This window comes from Staurois parvus, unplaced genomic scaffold (assembly GCF_062004578.1).
Source record: "Staurois parvus isolate SC_StPar_1 unplaced genomic scaffold, SC_StPar_1.0 ptg001193l, whole genome shotgun sequence".
Classification (NCBI taxonomy): Eukaryota; Metazoa; Chordata; class Amphibia; order Anura; family Ranidae; genus Staurois; species Staurois parvus.
The window spans coordinates 44,889-65,000 of NW_028318989.1; the positions used below are offsets into that span (position 1 = coordinate 44,889).

Below are 20,112 nucleotides of genomic sequence, written 5' to 3' on the forward strand. Positions count from 1 at the left end.
ATTTGCTTCCTTGTGCTGAATGGGATAAGTGACATGTTCTCTTTTAAGAAGCCCAACCCACTAGTTGACCTTCTACTGAAGGATTCCTCAGCCACAAACCTGTTTTCCAACATTCAACAGACAATCAATTTCCTTCAAACCTTCGGATGGGTGATAAACTTCAAGAAGTCTGCCTTCCTACCATTTAGAGAATTTGGGGCTGATTTTAGACACGACCCAGGCAAAAATGTTTGATCCCCAGGAAAATATTGCTTCTCTGAGCGCCAACCTTCGGAATCTCAGGTCAACCAGGCACCCCTCAACTCACTTCTGCATAAGGGTTCAGGACCTCATTGTAATAGTCTTTCAAGGCCATTCTCTTAGCTCAGTTCTACGTAAGAGAAACTCAATCTCAAAATTACCATGTGTGTAGATTCCTTCTCTGGATCGCCCACTACTGCTGTCCAGCCAAGCAAAAATCTGGCAAATCTACATTCCTCTCCCTGGAAGGTGGTAATGATGGGTGCAAGTCTACCGGGATAGAAAGAGATCTATAATTCCATAATTGTTCAGAGAACCGGCTCACCACAGGAGTCATTGCTCCACAGCAACATTCTGTAACAGAGCCAAAAGACTGACTCCCCTACACTGGACCCCTATACTACATGGTCACCCAGTCGGTGCAAACGAACAATGGCCTGGAAGTCTGGCAGCCCTGAAAGAAACGCTTAATTCTCTCCTTGGTGGAGAACCATATCCCAACTCTTTCTACTATCTACATATCTGGACTAGAAAATTGGCAAGTGGACTTGGTCACCAATGCCTAAACTCATGGAAGTGATCCCTCCATCCAGAGATCTTCCTGATCCTCTGACATGGGGAATGTTAGATGTGGACATCACTGTCTAAAGATTCAACAAAAAACTAAACATGCTTACGGCCATGTCCAGGGATTCCCCCTGGCTTTCACAATGGATGGTGCTAGTGGGTCCTTGGTCCCTGTTCAGACAAATGCATGCATTCCATCCAGTGAGCCTTCTTCCTTGTCTACTCAAGATAGAGGACGAATAGATTCCAGTGACACTCATCTCCACAAATTGGCCCAGGTGAACTTGGTACACAGACTTCTGATGGATGCAACTTGGCCTCCTCCGGACAGACCAGAGACCAGTCACTAGTTACCCTGCTTCTCAGTCACTGGCTTTAAGGGCATGGCTGTTGAAACCCAGGTCCTAAATAATAGGGGCATTTCTGACTGTCCTTTCCACCTTGCTCAAAGTGAGAAAATTTACCTCTTGTAGGATCTACCATCGCATCTGGCTGACACATTTTGGATTGTGTGAAAGCAGGCATCTTAACCCCTGGGAATATTCTGTTCCCCATATCCTCTCTTTCCTCTAATCTGGTTTGGACCAGCATGTGGACCTTAGTACTCTAAAGGGATAGGTTTCTGCCTCTTATCAAGACCTTTGTGCTAGGAGTTTTCTCAATCCCTCACTTCAACCTCCCATATCTTCTTGGGATGTGGTACTTTTGGTTCTTCAAAGACCTCTCGTGGATTCAGGATATCCTATTAGGGGATCTACACTCACCTGCCACTTTATTAGGTACACCTTGCTAATGCCAAGAAAATATTCCCCACACCATTACACCACCAGTCTCAACCATTGATCCATGCTTTCATGTTGTTTACGCAAAATTCTGACCCTACCATCTGAATGTCGCAGGTGACACTATTATAATGAGACAATGTTATTACCTGTCAGGGGTCATAAAGTTACAGATGATCTGTGTACTGTATATATGATTACATCAGGTGCTAAAGTGCATGACCGTAGATGGCCAACGTGAACATGCATTGCAAAATATGGGAACCAAGATCCCTGTTTTTATGCAAAAGTTTGCTAGAAATATGTAAAGGTTTATACCAGCATTTGAAAAGAGAATTACAAATTTTTAGCGGGACATGTGCTGGACTGAGGCGGCCGCCAGATTCTCTTTTAATACTGGCCTGTCCCACTGGATCTGGAACAAATAGCAGGCATATAGGACTCATTATCACTCCTGCATGAGACCAGTCAATGCGTTATCATTACATTTACACTATATTGTTAAAAGTATTGGGATGCCTGCCTTTCCACGCACATGAACTTTAATGGCATCCCAATCTTAGTCCGTAGGGTTCAATGTTGAGTTGGCCCCGCCCTTTGCAGCTATAACAGCTTCAACTCTTCTAGGAAGGCTGTCCACAAGGTTTAGGAGGGTGTCTATGGGAAGGTTTGACCATTCTTCCAGAAGTGCATTTGTGAAGTCAGGCACTGATGTTGGACGAGAAGGCCTGGCTCACAGTCTCCACTCTTAATTCATCCCAAAGGTGTTCTATGGGGTTGAGGTCAGGACTCTGTGCAGGCTAGTCAAGTTCTTCCCCCCCCAAACTCGCTCATCCATGTCTTTATGGACCTTGCTTTGTGGACTGGTGCGCAGTCATGTTGGAACAGGAAGGTGCCATCCCCAAACTGATCCCACAAAGTTGTCCACAAGTTGAAATTGTCCAAAATGTCTTGGTATGCTGACGCATTAAGAGTTCCCTTCACTGGAACTAGGGGGCCAAGCCCAACCCCTGAAAAACAACCCCACACCATAATCCCCCCTCCACCAAACTTTACACTTGGCACAATGCAGTCAGGCAAGTACTGTTCTCCTGGCAGCTGCCAAACCCAGACACGTCCATCGAATTTCCAGACAGAGGAGCGTGATTGGTCACTCCAGAGAACACGTCTCCTCTGCGCTAGAGTCCAGTGGCAGCATGCTTTACACCACTGCATCTGACGCTTTGCATTGCACTTGGTGATGTAGGGCTTGAATGCAGCTGCTCGGCCATGGAAACCCATTCCATGAAGCTCTCTACACACTGTTGTTGTGCTCATCTGAAGGCCACAAGAAGTTTGGAGGTCTTTAGTTATTGACTCTGCAGACAGTTGGCGACTTCTGCGCACTGTGTGCTTCAGCATGCGCTGACCCCGCTCTGTCATTTTACGTGGCCTACCACTTGTGGCTGAGTTGCTGTTGTTCCCAGTTTCTTCCACTCTGTTATAATACCACTAACAGTTGACCGTGGAATATTTATTAGACAGGAAATGTCACGGATGGACTTATTACACAGGTGACAACCTATCACGGGACCACGCTTGGAGTCACTGAGCTCCTGAGAGTGACCCATTCTTTCACCAATGTTTGTAGAAGCAGTCTGCATGCCTAGGGGCTTCATTATATACACCTGAGGCCATTAAGGGGATTGGAACACCTGAATCACATGATTTGGAGGGCGGGGCCAATACTTTTGGCCATATAATGTGTAGAGAGAGGGAGGTCATGTGAGAGGCGGGAACACACAGCTCTGTATCCAGCACGGACTAATCCTCACAGCCAAGTTAGCAGCTGGGGAAACATGTCCTCAACTGGGACCTGCTCTCCTGACTAGCTGATGGTAACAGGCCATATTGCACAGATAGGAGGTTCTCTCCACACAGACAGTACACAATGCAAATGAATCGGCCCCAGAGGATCGTTAGGCGGCCATTTTGTTCGGGTGAATTACTAGCAGCGCAGCGCCGCTAGAGGGCAGCACACCCTGTTGCTGCGGGGCCGGCTGGACGCTTGTTGCTGGTGTCGCGGTGACGTAATGGAGTCACTTCCGGATCGGAGTGTACGGCGGGGCTGAGGTAGTGTGTGATAAATGGGGAGACGGGGAGGGCGGCAATGGTGGTGCAGAGACAGGAGAGGAGGCCTGAGGGGGTGTACTTGTATCTTCCATTATGGAGGCCAGACAGCTGTGCTGGGGGAATACGTCTCAGCATTCATTACTGTGCTGGGGATCCACAAGTCTCAGCATGCTTGGCTTGTCCTCACAGCTAGCTGGGGTACCACAAGTCTCAGCATGCATTACTGTCCTTTCAGCCAGCTGTGCTGGGGTACCACAAGTCTCAGCCTGCATTACTGTCCTCTCAGCCAGCTGTGCTGGGGTACCACAAGTCTCAGCATGCATTACTGTCCTCTGTCAGTTGTGCTGGGGAACCACAAGTCTCAGCATGCATTGCTGTCCTCACAAGCAGCTGGAGAACCACAAGTCTCAGCATGCATTGCTGTCCTCACAGCCAGCTGGGGTACCACAAGTCTCAGCATGCATTGCTGTCCTCACAGCCAGCTGGAGAACCACAAGTCTCAGCATGCATTACTGTCCTCTCAGCCAGCTGTGCTGGGGTACCACAAGTCTCAGCATGCATTACTGTCCTCTCAGCCAGCTGTGCTGGGGTACCACAAGTCTCAGCATGCATTACTGTCCTCTGTCAGTTGTGCTGGGGAACCACAAGTCTCAGCATGCATTGCTGTCCTCACAGCCAGCTGGGGTACCACAAGTCTCAGCATGCATTGCTGTCCTCACAGCCAGCTGGAGAACCACAAGTCTCAGCATGCATTGCTGTCCTCACAGCCAGCTGGAGAATCACAAGTCTCAGCATGCATTGCTGTCCTCACAAGCAGTTGCTCTGAGGAACCACAAGTCTCAGCATGCATTACTGTGCTGGGGAACCACAAGTCTCAGCAGCATTGCTGTCCTCAGCCAGCTGTGCTGGGGAACCACAAGTCTCAGCATGCATTGCTGTCCTCACAAGCAGCTGTGCCGGGGAACCACATGTCTCAGCATGCATTACTGTGCTGGGGAACCACAAGTCTCAGCAGCATTGCTGTCCTCACAGCCAGCTGTGCTGGGGAACCACAAGTCTCAGCATGCACTGCAGTCCTCACCAGCAGTTGTGCCGGGGAACCACAAGTCTCAGCATGCATTACTGTCCTCTCAGCTGTGCTGGGGGACCACAAGTCTCAGCATGCATTGCTGTCCTCACAAGCAGTTGTGCCGGGGAACCACAAGTCTCAGCATGCATTACTGTCCTCACAGCCAGCACTGCAGGAGAACGAAGTCCTTGCATGCGATTCACAAAGCTAATTGCCCACAGCTGTGATGCAGAACCACAAGTCCCAGCATGCATCATTGCTCTTCGCCTGCTTTGCTGGATAACTGCCGGTCTTCTCCTGCATCATTGCTCAGTGAGCTGTCTGCTGTGATGGGACACTCCACGTCTCTACGGCCTGCCTTGGTCACACAACACACTGTGTGAAGGGGGTCTGGGTCCTAGGGGCTGCCAGCAGAACTACAAGTCTCAGCTGTGCTCACAACTGTGCTGAGGAATTATATCCCAACCCGTATTGCTACAGAGGTGGGTGTTCCAAAGTTGGGTTGTGGAACTGCAAGTCCCAGCATGCACTGTCATTGCTCACAGGTGTCCTGGTAAACATCCAGATTCATCCTGCATGACCGTACACAGCACTCTGTTGGGGGTTATAGGTCCTAGGGACCGTTCACAGAGCCCATAGTCCTCAGATCTGATAAAATCCTCCGCATGCATCGTTCCTTCCAGACCAGACAGAACTACAAGCAGTTCTCCACAGAGATGACAGCTGTGCTGTATAACTACAAGTCCCAGCATTCTTAATGGCCTACAGACTTGCCAGCTCTGCTGGAGAACTACAAGTAGCCTACACAACCGTCCACAGCTGACAGCTGTGCTGGAATACTGCAGTTCCCATCATGCACCATGTGCCTTTTTTTTTGTGTATAAATACTGGTCATGTGACTTCTTTCCTGTTAAAGTGTTACTAAACCCACAACAGTAACATCAGTCTGTATATGCAGTAAAGTATGGTTATTATACTCACTGTGGAGCCTAAGGGGTTAATCCTCTGCATTGTGTAAAAAGGCTGTTTGATCCTGTCTTCTCTGTTCCTCCCCTTCTACTGTCCCAGTCCATCTGCTGATAGAACAGAGCTCTAGGACACACTCTGCACATGCTCAGTTTGGTGTGTATTGCTAGAGAGTTTTTTTATTTTCTTTCGAAGGATGCATGTGATCAGTACAGGGCTAATCAGCACTGTCCAAACGGAGGGTCAGGTGTTCAGAAGCCTCATAGGATAGTCAGAGGAGAATGAAGAGTACAGAGCTCTAGGAGTCACTCTGTACATGCTCAGTTTAGTGTGTATTGCTAGAGAGTGTTTTTTTTTTTCTTGGGAGAGTGCATGTGATCAAAGTGAAGAACCTCCACTGACCCCTTTGAGTGAACGCTTATCTTAACCCTTTGAGGACCAAGGGACGTATTTGTCCCATGTTTTTAATTGCCTGTATCATCTGATTAAGAACTTAAAATACTTTTTTTTTTTTTTTCTTTTTTTTTTTTTGGTTTGAGTCAAAATATTAGTTCTTATCAACAAATGGATCTAGCTTTTTGCCAATTATTTCATGAAATGGCTTAGTTACAGCAACTGAAGTGTACGAACTTTAAAAACAAACAATTGATTCTTTTGGCGTTCCGTAATCTTATGGTCCTCAAAGGGTTAAGGCCTTGTTCACACCACATGTGCAGAGACTTCAGTTGACATCTGTTTTCATGCACATTTCAATTCCAGTTTTGCAGATTCCTGTGCAGAAAAAAATCAGCATGTTATACTAGTGTTGTGGTGTGAACAGAGCACATAGAGAACAATTGAGTTGTTGTGCCCTTGCAGAATGTGTGCAGAAAAACTGATGTCTCTGCACCAGGTGTGAACGAGCCCTAAAGTGGAACTTTATGGAAAGGAATAAAAATGGACCAACAGTCATGATTTTTAATGTAGTAGGGACATGTTACTTCTTTTCTGCATTAAAATTATTTTCCTGCCTGTCCGCCCCTTTACAGTGAGCTGTGCACGTGCAGCTCGTTGTACAAGTTCAGTAATGCTGAGATGACTGAATTCCCATGCATGCATGGCAGTGACGTCATCTCGCCCCGGCTAATGAAAGCGGCCAGCGAAACCTACAAGCTGCCCGTCTGAAGATGTCAGTTTTCAGTGGGGAACTAGGGGACTCCATATCACTGGACTGATGGAGAGTATAGTTCCACTTTGAACGTGTTGTAATGAATCTGCTTTGTGATAACACATCTGGCTGCTGGCAAACAAAGTTTGATAAACCCAAACCTAAAGACTTACATGATGCAGTGCCAGTGAATAGAACAAAAACATACAAAAAAAAAAACAAATCCTGTTCAATGTGCAAAATGTGAAGTGTCTCTGAAATCAAATTCCGTATATGTTCATAGAAAAAAAGATCTTATGCCATCCAGCAAGATCCTTGTAGTGTAGCAAAACACAGTACCGCCACCATCAAAGGCATACTCACCAAACCATGTAATAAAAACCCCAACAGCCTGTCCTGGAAGTGGCATACTCACCAAACTGTAAGCAGAAACCGGTACAGCAGACAAAGCATGTTTCTCAGGCACAAATCCTCCCCAGTTGTATGCACTTCCACTCTGGAATCACTCCTCTTAGGCAGCAGCAAAAGGCAACTCCCGCAGGAACGAACAGAGCTCACCAAGGAGCCAACAGAAAGCCAATGAAAGTGTAGTTTAAATAAAGATTTGTCGTAGAACAGAGCCAGTCACTCAGTTTAAACAGTGTGACAGTAAAAACTCACTGAGAGAGCTGATAAAGACCCAGGATTGTGCAGCGGTGTGATGTCAGTACTGAGACTCCGCCCTAGTGCGTTTCGTCCAATAGTTCAAGTTTAAATCTTCACCCCTATGACGAAGGTCAACCGCACATCTTTTATTGAACCAGAATTCAACCAAGGTGTTTTAGCCATGGACAGAGAGATGGAGACCTTCTAATTGCTCTCAATGCATACGCCATTTCAGCATGATTCCATTATGCTCACTGCTTCACTGATTATCCAGCAGGTAAAATATCCCAGCAGTATAATATTGGAAAGAGCAGATTACTTACATGACATCACTTTTATTTGTTTCAAGCTAAGTCAAACACTATGTGACCAAGCTGCACCAATAAAGCTGGTCTTTATCTCATGCCAAGAGATCCCACATCAAGTGCATTCATCAGGTCCTTGTGCTATACATATATTTCCCCTTGAAAAACTGATCCTCAAACGGACAAATTCCATTTGGGGATCAGGAAATGGACTGACAAATGTAGCTATGCTGACTGTTAATGTACATTTTTTTTTCTTTTCCCTAAAGATGCTTTACAGTAATGGTTGTCCCTACCATGTGATGGTGAGATGAAGATTCGGCTTGCCTGCCCTCTGTCTGCTGACCCGCTCGTATTATCCAGTACTTGAAAGGATTTACTAATGGTTGAATCAGACGATGAATTTACTGAATTATGTACCAAGCTCTTGAAGCGGGTTAAAAAGAGCAAGCCATTGGAGGGTCCGAGTGTTTCCACAGCCAGCACTACAGGCAAGAGCAAGTTAAAAAAGCCCAAACCTTCCAGGACCAAAAGCAAGACAAGTAATGGGGTCAGTAAGGAGGTGGAACAGAACATCAAGGCAGGAAATGGACCAGAGAAGACAAGTAATGAGGAAGAAGCGGGGAGCACTGTGCAGATCCACCTGCCCAATGGGCACACAGAGAAAGGTAATTAAAATACACAAAACTGTTTTTTTTCCCTTCCAGTGTTTACTTACACCGATTTGAGACAACCATAGAGTGAGAGTTTATGCATTCTGGTGTGATGACATTATTCCCAGAGGCATGATTGGCTGAAAATTGCTTCAGTTTACTGAATGGCTCAATTCACTGTCTTAACCATTTGACGCCTGGCCTATGGCCAAATGGCGTCCGCAAAAGTGCATTACCTTTCCGGGAGGCCGCCATATGGCGTCCTCCCATACATGCGCAGTTCGCGCGCTTGCAGAGCCGCGCAGTGGCGCGATCTGTCACCGGCCGTGTACCTCGGACACGGCCGATGACAGATCTGAGTACCAGCCCCCGTTGCCGGTACCATGTGACCTGCTGTGAACAATCACAACAGGTCACATGACAGTTGTATACAATGGATGACTTCATTCATGCCATCCATTGTATACTAGTGCCTAGATGTGAATGGTCACAGCTAATCACATGTCTTGTGATTAGCTGTAGCCAAATCACAGCTAAGCACACAAAAAAAAACCCCAGAATGAATCGATGTCATTCAGGTAAATGCTTGCTTATAGCAAAGTAATTCTTTGCTATAAGCAAATTGTGTAAAAAAAAAAAAAATACTGATCACTTCCCCAAAGTAGTACAATGTTACTATGGTAACATTGTACTACTTTGGACATAGTGAAATATGAAAAAAAAATCTTAAAAGAACTTAATAAAAAAAAAAAAAATATATATATATATATATATTTTTTTTTTTTGCACTGTCACCAGTCAGTGTCCCTGATCACCACCATGCCAGTTATATGATGACGCTGTACTGCCCTGGTGACAGTATGTAAAAAGAAATAGTGAAAATAATTTTTTTTATTTTTTAATTTTCCAAAAAATTATGACAAAAAAAACTCGCCATTCCTCTTATGAAGTATGTCAGACTGTCTACTTTGCAAAAAGGGGTCATTTGGGGGGATATCTGTACTGTTCTGACATTCTTGGACCTCAAGAAATTAGATTGGCTGTCAGTACTTCAGGATTGATCAATATTCAGATCTATACCATAGTTTGTGAACTCTATAACCTTCCTACAAACTAAAAAATACATCCTAATTTGGGTTATTTTCACCAAAGACATGTAGTAGAATACATCTCGGTCTAAATTTATGAAGAACAATTATTTATTTGCAAACTTTATAACAGAAACAAATAAAAACGTGTTTTTTTTAAACAAAAGTTGGTCTTTTTTGTTAATTTGGCAAAAAATAAAAACCCAGGCAGTGATTAAATACCACCAAAAGAAAGCTCTAGTTGTGTGAAGAAAATGATAAAATTTTAGTTTGGGTACAATGTTGTATGACCGCGCAATTGTCATTCAAAGTGTGAGAGCGCTGAAACCTGAAAAATGGCCTGGGCAGGAAGGGGGAAAATTGCTCGGTATTGAAATGGTTAAAGTAGCGCTATATGCAAAAATTTTTCTTTTTTTTTAAATTTTGGATAAAGTAAGGGAGGGTTATAACCCCTTCAGATTTTTTTTTTTGTCACCTGTGTCCCATTGGGGAGATTTCCCTTCACATCCTGTCCTATAGCCAAACATGAAATACGATAAAATCCCTGCACAATAAGGGAATTCCTTGGGGCCCCCAGGTCACCAGAACTAGTGTCCCCATTGGAAAATTTCCCCTCCATTACTTTTTTAGGGACCCAAAATGTGGGATTTTCTTTTGCTTTCATTTTCAATTATAATGGTAATTTTCAATGTCAACCTTGTGAAGCTGTTACAGATGTCTATGCAAATCGCACCAAAAGTAGTGCATGTGCTACTTTTGAAATCGGTGCGGCTCTGACCAAGTCGAAACCGCACCGATATGACCACTGTAATTGTGGACAATAGGGTGAGACTTGGCATCCAATTTGCAAGTCACAGGGCATGCAAATCACATGCCTAGTCACACCAATGTGAACGGGGTGTTAGGGCCCTTTCAAACCACGTGCAGTTGGATGCATTTTTGACTGCAGTCCAACTGCATAGACAGTCCAAAATCCAGGCTGTCCTATGGACATAGTTCACACCATTGCAGTAGAGCATGCTGCATTTTTCTGCACTACAAATGTGCAAAACGCATGTAAATGCACGCAAATGCACTGCAACGCATCACAGTGCACATAGAAGCCCAAGGAAAGAAAGAAGGAAGTGACCTCACAGGACAAATGCAGATAGAAAAATGCACGTCAGCTGCATGCAAACGCGAATAAAAACACATCAAATACATGCAAATATGCAAAGAAATAATGCGTAGTAAATGTGCTGTTTCTAGTGTGAATGAGCCGTATGAGTGGTTACATCAGGATGGCACCTGACACTCTGCAGCTTGGTCGCGCCCAATGCTTGGACAGTGCAGAGCCCAGAACAAGCAAGGCCATCATAAGACCCTGAAAAAAAAAGAGACTACAAAGGGTATTTAGGAACACTTTTTTGATATTCAGTGCTCGCTGCTTTTATTTGTATGAATTTTTCCTAAACCAAGTTATCACAAAATAATTTATGTATACTGACACTTTAAGGCAGCAGGAAAACTTTAGCACCTTGCAGGTATTCTATTACTTTATTTCTCCACCTGAATATTAGCATTATATTTTCTTTTCTTAATGCCTTTTTCTTCCTGCAAAGGGAACCAACCAGAGTATAAATATAGTGTAGTATTAAAAATAAATATGACAGCTGCCATTGCTGACTTTATGTATAAAATAAAGACTGAGTAAAGAAGGATAAAAATAGTCTGTTTTGTTTTATATTTCAGCCATTATTATTATTTTTGGCTGGAAACATCCATGCAGATATGTTTATATATGTTTATATATGCATGGATGTTTCCAGCCAAAAATAATAATAATGGCTGAAATATAAAACAAAACAGACTATTTTTTTATTTTTCTTTACTCAGTCTTTATTTCATACATAAAGTCAGCAATGGCAGCTGTCATATTTATTTTTAATACTACACTATATTTATACTATGGTTGGTTCCCTTTTTATGAAAGCAGAGGTGACTTCTACATTAATCAATATCGTTTATCTTCATTATTTTCACAACTCAAAAAAAAAAAAAGAAACAACTGATTGGCTGCTTTTGGTCGACATCTACACTCTTCCTACATTTTAGAATCCAGAGGCCAGCATTCTTAAAACAACTTTGTCACTGAAATAAATGTTCAAAATCAACTGTTGGCTGCAGAGCAGAACTGGAATATTCTCCTCTGCTTCTTCCCACACTGATGATCACTGCAGTAGTGAAAAGAACCCGCCAACTGAAGATCCTGCAAAATCCGACACTTCCAGGAGTGTCCAATTCCTGGTCCTGCGCTGCTCTCGCTGGTTTGGTTGATGGTTGATTGGCCTTTATGCCACTACTGTCCCATAGGGGTTTATTTACTAAAGCTAGAGAGTGCAAAAATCAGGCTGACTTCTGCATAGGAACCAATCAGCTTCCAGGTTTTATTGCCAAAGCTTAACTGAACAAGCTGAAGTTAGAAGCTGATTGGTTTCTAGGTAGAAGGGAGTCTGATTTTGCACTCTCCAGCTTTAGTAAATAAACCCCATAGTGTCTTAAGCACCAGCTGAAGGAACTACAGCACACAGGGGCAAACCAGGAAGTCATCACTCCTGAAAGTGTTGGATTCTGCAGAATCTTCAGCCGGCGGTTTTGCTTCACTTTTGCAGTGGTTGCTAGTGTGGGCATCTTCTTTGCAGGAAACAGTGGAATTTGAACATTAATTTTAACAGAAACTTTAACAATATTGAGACTTTTTTTTATCCCTAATGCTTCGTTTTTCAGATTGCAGCGGTAAAGAGTCTCAAGAGGAAACAGCTGGACAGCAGGACCAACCTTGTGTGAAAGATCTTGTCTTGGAAAGGATGCAGCAGTATAAGAGGGCACCCCCTGTCCGGATGAAGCTGAATAGCTTGGAGACCAATGGAGAACAGGGTGAGTGATTCCACAACCTATACTGTAGGTGATGACACATCCCCAGTGATTTCAATCTCATCTAACTTTACCCATACTGTTCCTGTTAAGTCAAAGCATTTACAGCAGATGCAGATGTTCACACCGATGGGGATCTTGCGATGGCTTTGCAACTGGACCTTAAGAAGCATTCACCTAACTTAGAAGATGAAGGACTCTTCTTCTGTCAGCTGTGCCAAAAAGACCTGACTGCCATGAGCAGCGTGCTGCGGGAACAGCATGTCAACAGGTGGGGCTAGAGAACGTATCATTACACCAGAGCACTACCTACCTATAACTGTGTTTCTAAGACTTGTTTCATGATCTCGCAGGTGTCTGGATCAGAGTGAAGGTTTACAAGGTAATTCAGCTGCATCGGTGGTTCCCTGCTGTCCGTTATGTGGAAAGCCCTTCACCACAGAGAAAGCCCGTGCCTCTCACCTGAAGCGCTGTGCTGCCAAGCTGGAGGTGCCTGCACAGACGCTATTGCAAGCTGTGCAGAGACAGGCTACTGAGACGAGCACAGAAGTACCAACAGGGTGAGAATGTAAATCTTGCATTATTATGGTATTTGAGGAAAAAGACTATGTAAAAAATATCAAAGATTGACAATGGACTTTTTAGGCACATAAACTTAGTACACAGAAAATAAAAGCAGTTGTTACTTTATTAACATATCATATCTAAAATATATCTTTAATGTATTTAAAATTGCATTGCACATTGAATCACAGCATGTTTTCCCCCATCAATTAAAAAAATTGTAGGTTTTTCCAATGGACGTTTGGTAGAGATGGTACACATAATTCACTTTCTTCAAAAGGAGGAGAACATCCAAGCTGTGTTGATGAAGCCCAACATGTTTTGTGACTGAAGTCGCTTCTTCACGGCCTAGCAACGCATCTAAAAGATGAACAAACTTGACATTAATCATTGTGAAATTAAACAGTGAATACAAATACAACATGGGTACCGATTGGGTTCAGGGAGGGGTGGGGGTTGTCTGCGCGTGCGCGGTTGTCCTTGCCACAGCGCCGTTTTCGCTGCTCAGCCAGCGTGACGCTCTGCGCACGTACGTGAATGCTCTGGCCAGGCTGGGATGACGTCACACGCCGGCTGGCGTCGATGCGCATTTAAGCAGTGTGGGTCGGCGGACAAACCCCCTGGGGCTCCTGGAACACCACAAAGGCAGTTTGTGGCTCTTCTAGTCTGACGGGCCTGCTCTGTTCATAATATATTAGGTATAATTGGACTCTTTTAGTAGTTGCAATGATGATGGATACATGTTTTCTGAGGGGAGAGAGCTGAGAGGGGTCTTTATCCTGGGATATTCCCATTCCCTGTTTTTCAGGCCAATCGGTCTTTATGCCTTATGGTGGAGGTGATCCATTTCGAATCTACTGATGGTGGAATCTACTTTGGATCATTATGCAATTTATAGCTAGGTTGCCTATCTGAAGGCAACACTAACTACTTTTTATACTTTGGTCTTTTATAGGCCTATGTTGTCCTCCACTACTATACTTCATTAGCTGGATAATTATAATGATGATGCCTAATGTCGCCCTGTACCTCTGATTCTTTATTTCTCTGCTGAATGCCGTGATTCCTGTTTGGTAAATCTGTTTGCTTATTGCCTAATTCATGCGTCCCCCACACCCGCCGTGGGGTTCCTTTTCTGGTCGGCTGGGGGACCTGTGTTGCTGCATTGAGTAGTCCTTTATCATACAATACACACTGTTTACCTTTCATGTAAGTGCCTTATAGGCGGTACCCATGTTGTATTTGTATTCACTGTTTAATATTACAGTGATTACTGTCAAGTTTGTTCATCTTTTAGATGCGTTGCTAGCACCTGAAGAAGCTACTTCAGTCGCGAAACATGTTGGGCTTCATCTACACAGCTTGGATGTTCCCCTCCTTTTGAAGGAAGTGGATTGCGTCTGCCATCTCTACCAAATTTCCATTGGAAAAACTTACAATTTTTCTAATTGTTGGGGGGGAAACACGCTGTGATTAAATGTGCAATGCAATTTTAAATGCACGAAAGATATATTTTAGATATAATATGTTAATAAAGTAACAACTGCTTTTATTTTCTGTGTACTGAGTTCATGTGCCTAAAAAGTCCATTGGCAATCTTTGATATATTTATCCTCCAATTGGGACGTGGCACTATGACATTTTCTTGGTTGTGACTTCTAACCAGCAGATGGTCACCCAACCTCTTTTACTCAACTTTACTCTGTAAAAAATATCTAATAAAAAAAGCTTAAAAAAGACCTTTTTATCTTTTGAATGGAGACAATGAGGGTTACATTATTATTATTTTTTAAGGGTTTTACTGCTTTTATTTCCTCTATGGGGACATACACTATATTGCCAAAAGTATTGGGACGCCTGCCTTTACACACACATGAACTTTAATGGCATCCCAGTCATAGTCCGTAGGGTTCAATATTGAGTTGGCCCTGCCCTTTGCAACTATAACAGCTTCAACTCTTGGAAGGCTTTTCACAAGATTTAGTAGTGTCTATGGGATGTTTTCAAAGATGTACAGTTTTAAATAATTATATCTTAATGTCCAAAGATAGGTCTCTTCTGCCTCTAAAATTTCATTAGATTTGGCAGGGATAGAGCTTTATGCTGTAGCGTTCACCTGGGAAGATGAAAGATTGATGACATCACAAATCACATGGCCAGCAAACCAAGTTCTCTGCTGAGGCAAGGTGATCTTTACAGATTGCTGACAGCACTTAGAGGTACCCACACATTCCTACAGCATCTTTTATTCCTCTAACCTCTAGGCCATTCTGACTGGAAAAAAAATTTCCATATCAGAGCTTGCCATCTTCCTCCCGCTCCTCAATGCATTCTTATTGGCTATGATAAGTGGCTTCACTGGCCAATTCAGGAATTGTCAAAGCTTTTCCAAGTCAGAAGACCCCCAACGGGAAACGGCATTAAAAGCTGCTGCAGATATGAGTTACTTTAACAAAGCAGAGTGAGTGATATAAGCTTTATTGTTATCTTCCATTTTTTCTCACAAGATCCATTTTAACACTGCAGATTTAGGTGACTATGACGGTACTGTACATCTTTCTGCAATGTGTCCAATGTCTAATCAGGTTTTTTCTGTTAGGCACTATATGATTGCATAGGGTTGGGCCTCTGATCACCATGATGCATGTTACATGCTTCTTACAGAAGAATAGTCAGTAAGTTCAAGACTGTACCTATGCTAAGGGAATTCTTTTCTCCTTAAAGCAGAGCTCCACCCAAAAGGGGAAGTTCCGCTTTAAGGACTGCCCCCCGCTCCCCATTAAGGATTGACACCTTTGGGGGCGGGCACCCAAATTTGACAGGTACCCGCTCCCATGTCTGGTCCGATCGCCTAGGCGATCGGAAATGGAAGGTGTCCTCCCTCCCTCCCTGTAGTCTTTTCAGACACGTGACAGGTCCCAGAAGACTACAGGACCATTCATGAAGCGCAACACTACTTGTGCATGTGCAGTGGGTACCCGGCTGTGAAGCTGCAAGCTGTCACAGCCGGGTGCCCACACTGAAGATGCTGGCCTCCTGGAATACAGGACTGCCGGTGAAACGAGCTGTGGGGGACACACCGAGGGACAGGTAAGTGGCTGTTTTTTAAAAGTCAGCAGCTACAGTTTTTGTAGCTGCTGACTTTTATTTTTTGACAGGGTGAGTGGAACTCCGCTTTAATAAAAGTTCTAGAAGAACATTGCAGATAATTCAGATAGTACTGGGCACTGATGATTGTCCTCTAATAAGCCTTCTGTATTATATACAAGCTGTATGTGTTACTTTGTACCACCTCAGTATCACTGTATAGACAGGTGACATATTTAAATTATCTTGTGTTCCATATATGGGGAGTTGCCATGTCACAACAAAAACCATTACATCCAGAAAAAAATTATTAACTTGGATCGCACTGATGATTTCACAGTAGTAAACTTGATTCCCATTACTTATTGGCTTTAGTTTTTCTCTCTTAGGGCAAATTGTTTCCTAAAGAATAAAATATAATACATTTGTGCAGCCATAAGTCTATACAGAAATGCAAGTAAATGCATAACTCTGCATACATCTTTCTTTTATGAATAAGGCCCACCTAGCAACTGAGGACACTGAATATAGGTGGAGGTTATTCTGTGACATCAGGATTTTGGTATTTCATTTGCAGGAAAGTGAGCTCTTCTCCAGTGTAAAAGATAGCACCCAAGAGGAAACCAGCACCTGGATTTGAGTGCTGATTAACAGCCAACATCCTGCAAGCTTGACAGGAGTCTGTGCACAATGGTTACAAACGATATAAATTACCTTTTTTTTATACTAAGGGAAATACTTAATCACTCTGGTGTCTGGACCGTATTACCAATGCTAAGGCATTGACTATTCTATCTTTACTGAGGCATAGGACCTTGGGAAAGCAATTCCAGCAGTCCAGTACAGCTGACTTGACATGCTTTACCTGAACTTTACTGCTTCAAGATCTCCAGAGACCATAGGAACGATGCTTTCTTATTTACTAAAGGTATTGAACATTAGTTCTCCTAGATTGTAAGCTCGAAAGAGCAGGGCCCTCAATCCCCTCATGTTTTGCATTGTATTGGTATTGTTCTGTCACATGTTCTGTCCCCCTTTGTAATGTACAGCGCTGAGCGAACTATTGGCGCTTTATAAATACTGTATAATAATAGTATTTTTAAAGAAAAATGTAACATTCTTAGGTTGGTAAAGCTGAAACTTATTCTGCATATTTTTTGCTTTCCCTGATTCCTACCTTCCTCCTTCATCAACATGTGAAAAAAAAAAAACCTTCCCATTTTCATTACACCCCTTATTTTAGGCCCCGTGATATCTTCATTGGGTTTCTGTGGTTCTTTATGCAATGAAGGTAGATCATGGCTGGTGGGAGGGGCTGTACATAGCTTCCTGAAAACCGCAGACCAACCTAGGTAATGCCTAAATGTAACTCTGCGCCTCCATGATTAAAATATCTGAAATATAATGAATGAAAGAAGTGAGCTAGGGAAAACAAGGCTGGGGAGGAAAGAGCTAGATGATACTGGGTGCCCTCCAACCAAGAAATGAGGCAGGGTCTCTCTGACTTGCTGCAGCCTCTATTGCACACTGTGAGATGCTCATAATTTCAGTATAGGAGAGGAGCCTTTACAGGTGTGCAAACTGAAAGTCAAGCTGAATGATGATTCATCATTTGTCATTCATGATCTTTCAACATTATCAATAGTATTTAGAGTCTATATTAAAATTGTGATTTGCTTTAGGCGCACCCTGAAAACCCACCTCTTCAGGGAAGCCTACCCCACCCCCTGCTAACTTGCCGACCTCCTCCACTCTTCCTACCACTCCATCCCTCACAGCTATCTCCTCCTGTGCCACCATCCCCTCCCTCCTAGATTGTAAGCTCCAAGGAGCAGGGCCCTCGATCCCCTTATGTTTTGCATTGTATTGGTAATGTTCTGTCACATGTTCTGTCCCCCTTTGTAATGTACAGCGCTGAGCGAACTATTGGCGCTTTATAAATACTGTATAATAATAATAATAATTTGCTTTAAACAGCCATAAATCTCCTGTATATCTCTCACCCCAGCAGGATAGCCCATGTAAAGAGGAAAGGGGCACCAAAGCAGAAGGAGCCTTCCAAGAAAAGGAAGATAGCACAGACTGGAGCAGATATGGAAAATTTGATGGTTGCAGTGGCGCTTTCACGTTCTTTGCAAGAAGAAAACTTTTCACCAAACCCTGAGTACGCTCAGCCTGCCAGACAGATCGCTCCATTAGGTACAGACACATCAGTATTGCTGTTCAGAAATGAATCTACTTGCAAGTCTGACATCTGTCATTTTATGGAGTCGTTTGTGAACTAGTATGCTTCCATGCAGTTTAAAATATATGTAAACCCTTACCTTGTAGTTCAGTTTAAACTGGAAATGAAACGTAAAATGTTTGTGTGTAGATATAAAAAAAACATTACAAATACCTTTTTTTTTCTCCTTTTTTATAAGTGATCACACACGCTCTCTGTTCTCAGCTGTGTAAGAGCTGGGGGAGGAGAAACAGCAGCACGCTGGTCTTCTCAGTGAAAGATTGTGTAGAGGGGTGTGTCAGCACAAGTCTGATCATTGGAGGAGAGCAGGCTCAGTTCCAAGCATAGCTACAGTACTGACCACTGTGTGTTCTCCCGCCTAGTGTGGTCAGTTTTTAATAAGAAAGCAGAGGGACTGGCAGGAGTACCAGGTAGTTTACACAAAGGAAGCAATACAAAGAAATCTGGATACTTTTTCACATAGTACATAGAACAGCAAGCACATATCAGGAATATGAAATGTTGGGTTTACATACTCTTTAAACTGAGAGCTGTCTGTGTTTTAGAAAAGAAAAGTCGTCGGAAAAAGAAGGACAAGCCACCTTCTGTCCTGCTGGTCCAGGCCCCAGAAGAGGCTGTGCAGAAGCTTCAGAAGAGGTTTTCATTGCTGCTGAGTGAGGAACCTGTAGAGAACAACTTCATTACACTGCCTGCCAGCCGCTTCTGGAACATACAGGAGGAAGACCGTGAAACCTGGAGAATGCGTGCCGGAAAGAATTGTGTCTTTTGGGATATCAGCAACTTGATGGAGACCAGAGATACAATCACCTACTATACAGCAGCTCTAAATCCTCCAATAACTCCATGGAAGCCTCCCTCAAAGGTAAACCTGACTGTGGTATGTATTGGTAAAATGCTTGGGTAGATTTTTTCCAAATACATACTGAATTTAAACACAAACCTTTGCCTAGACTATGTGCAACAAAGTGCTTATCTATTATTCTGATCACGCAGTATATAATAAGACCTGATTTACCTCTGTAACCGTAGGCATTGTGGAGAAATTTGCCTTCAAATTTTACAACCGAAGCACTGAAATCCTAGCCCTTTCCCTATTACTTTATTATTGCGCCAAAATCTTGCCAGGCTAGAGACCAACCAAAACCTCACTTTAATATCTTTGTTGTGATTTTGGGGGATCTTTGAGAATGAATTACTGAACAGTACAAGCAGCTAGATAGGTCAGGGGTGGCTTGTTTTAAAGCTCCTTTTCTGCTTGTTGTGAACTCGCAAATACTTTAATGTAGGGTTGCGCTGATACCGGTATCTGTGCTGATACTGTGCAATTACACGAGTATCGGTACTTGTGCAAATGCATCGATATCTTAAGGTTCGGTTCTTTCAGCTTGTGCCAGCAGAAGTCATCACAGGCAGTGCTATACAATGGGAGGAGGGCCGATAAAGTCCCCAGACATACCTTGCTGTCACAGTAACTCCGCAAGGCTCCCTGCTGTCACACAGCCAGCCAAAGGATGAGCTGGGTATGAGAATAAACAAGATTCAGAGGCAGAGGCGGAGCCTGTGTGTGGACAACTGATGTGGACAGTGGCAATACCCCCAGCCCTCTGACCTGCTTACAGGACCCTGAGCAAGTAATCCATAAGGTGCAATGCTGGGTCATCATTGTCCACCAATTTAAACCAAGCAGGGATGGTGATCCCTTCCTGTCTCCTGGCGAAAGGGTAATCAA

The 20,112-nt window shown here is 43.6% G+C and overlaps 1 protein-coding gene across 2 annotated transcripts in view; it reads left to right on the plus strand.

Annotated features, from left to right (window-relative positions):
* The first annotated feature begins 3,572 nt into the window (after window positions 1-3,572).
* Window positions 3,573-20,112, plus strand: part of SLX4 (SLX4 structure-specific endonuclease subunit) — a 47,247-nt gene continuing 30,707 nt past the window's right edge. Inside the window, exons 1-7 of one of the 2 annotated variants that reach the window (XM_089659971.1) lie at window positions 3,573-3,701; window positions 8,103-8,501; window positions 12,341-12,490; window positions 12,581-12,758; window positions 12,841-13,047; window positions 18,147-18,337; window positions 18,929-19,245. In XM_089659971.1, coding sequence (XP_089516097.1) covers window positions 8,216-8,501; window positions 12,341-12,490; window positions 12,581-12,758; window positions 12,841-13,047; window positions 18,147-18,337; window positions 18,929-19,245 — 1,329 coding nt within the window. In that variant the 5' untranslated portion in view covers window positions 3,573-3,701; window positions 8,103-8,215. The remainder of the gene's footprint in view (window positions 3,702-8,102; window positions 8,502-12,340; window positions 12,491-12,580; window positions 12,759-12,840; window positions 13,048-18,146; window positions 18,338-18,928; window positions 19,246-20,112) is intronic. The other variant, XM_089659972.1, reaches the window with a different exon arrangement.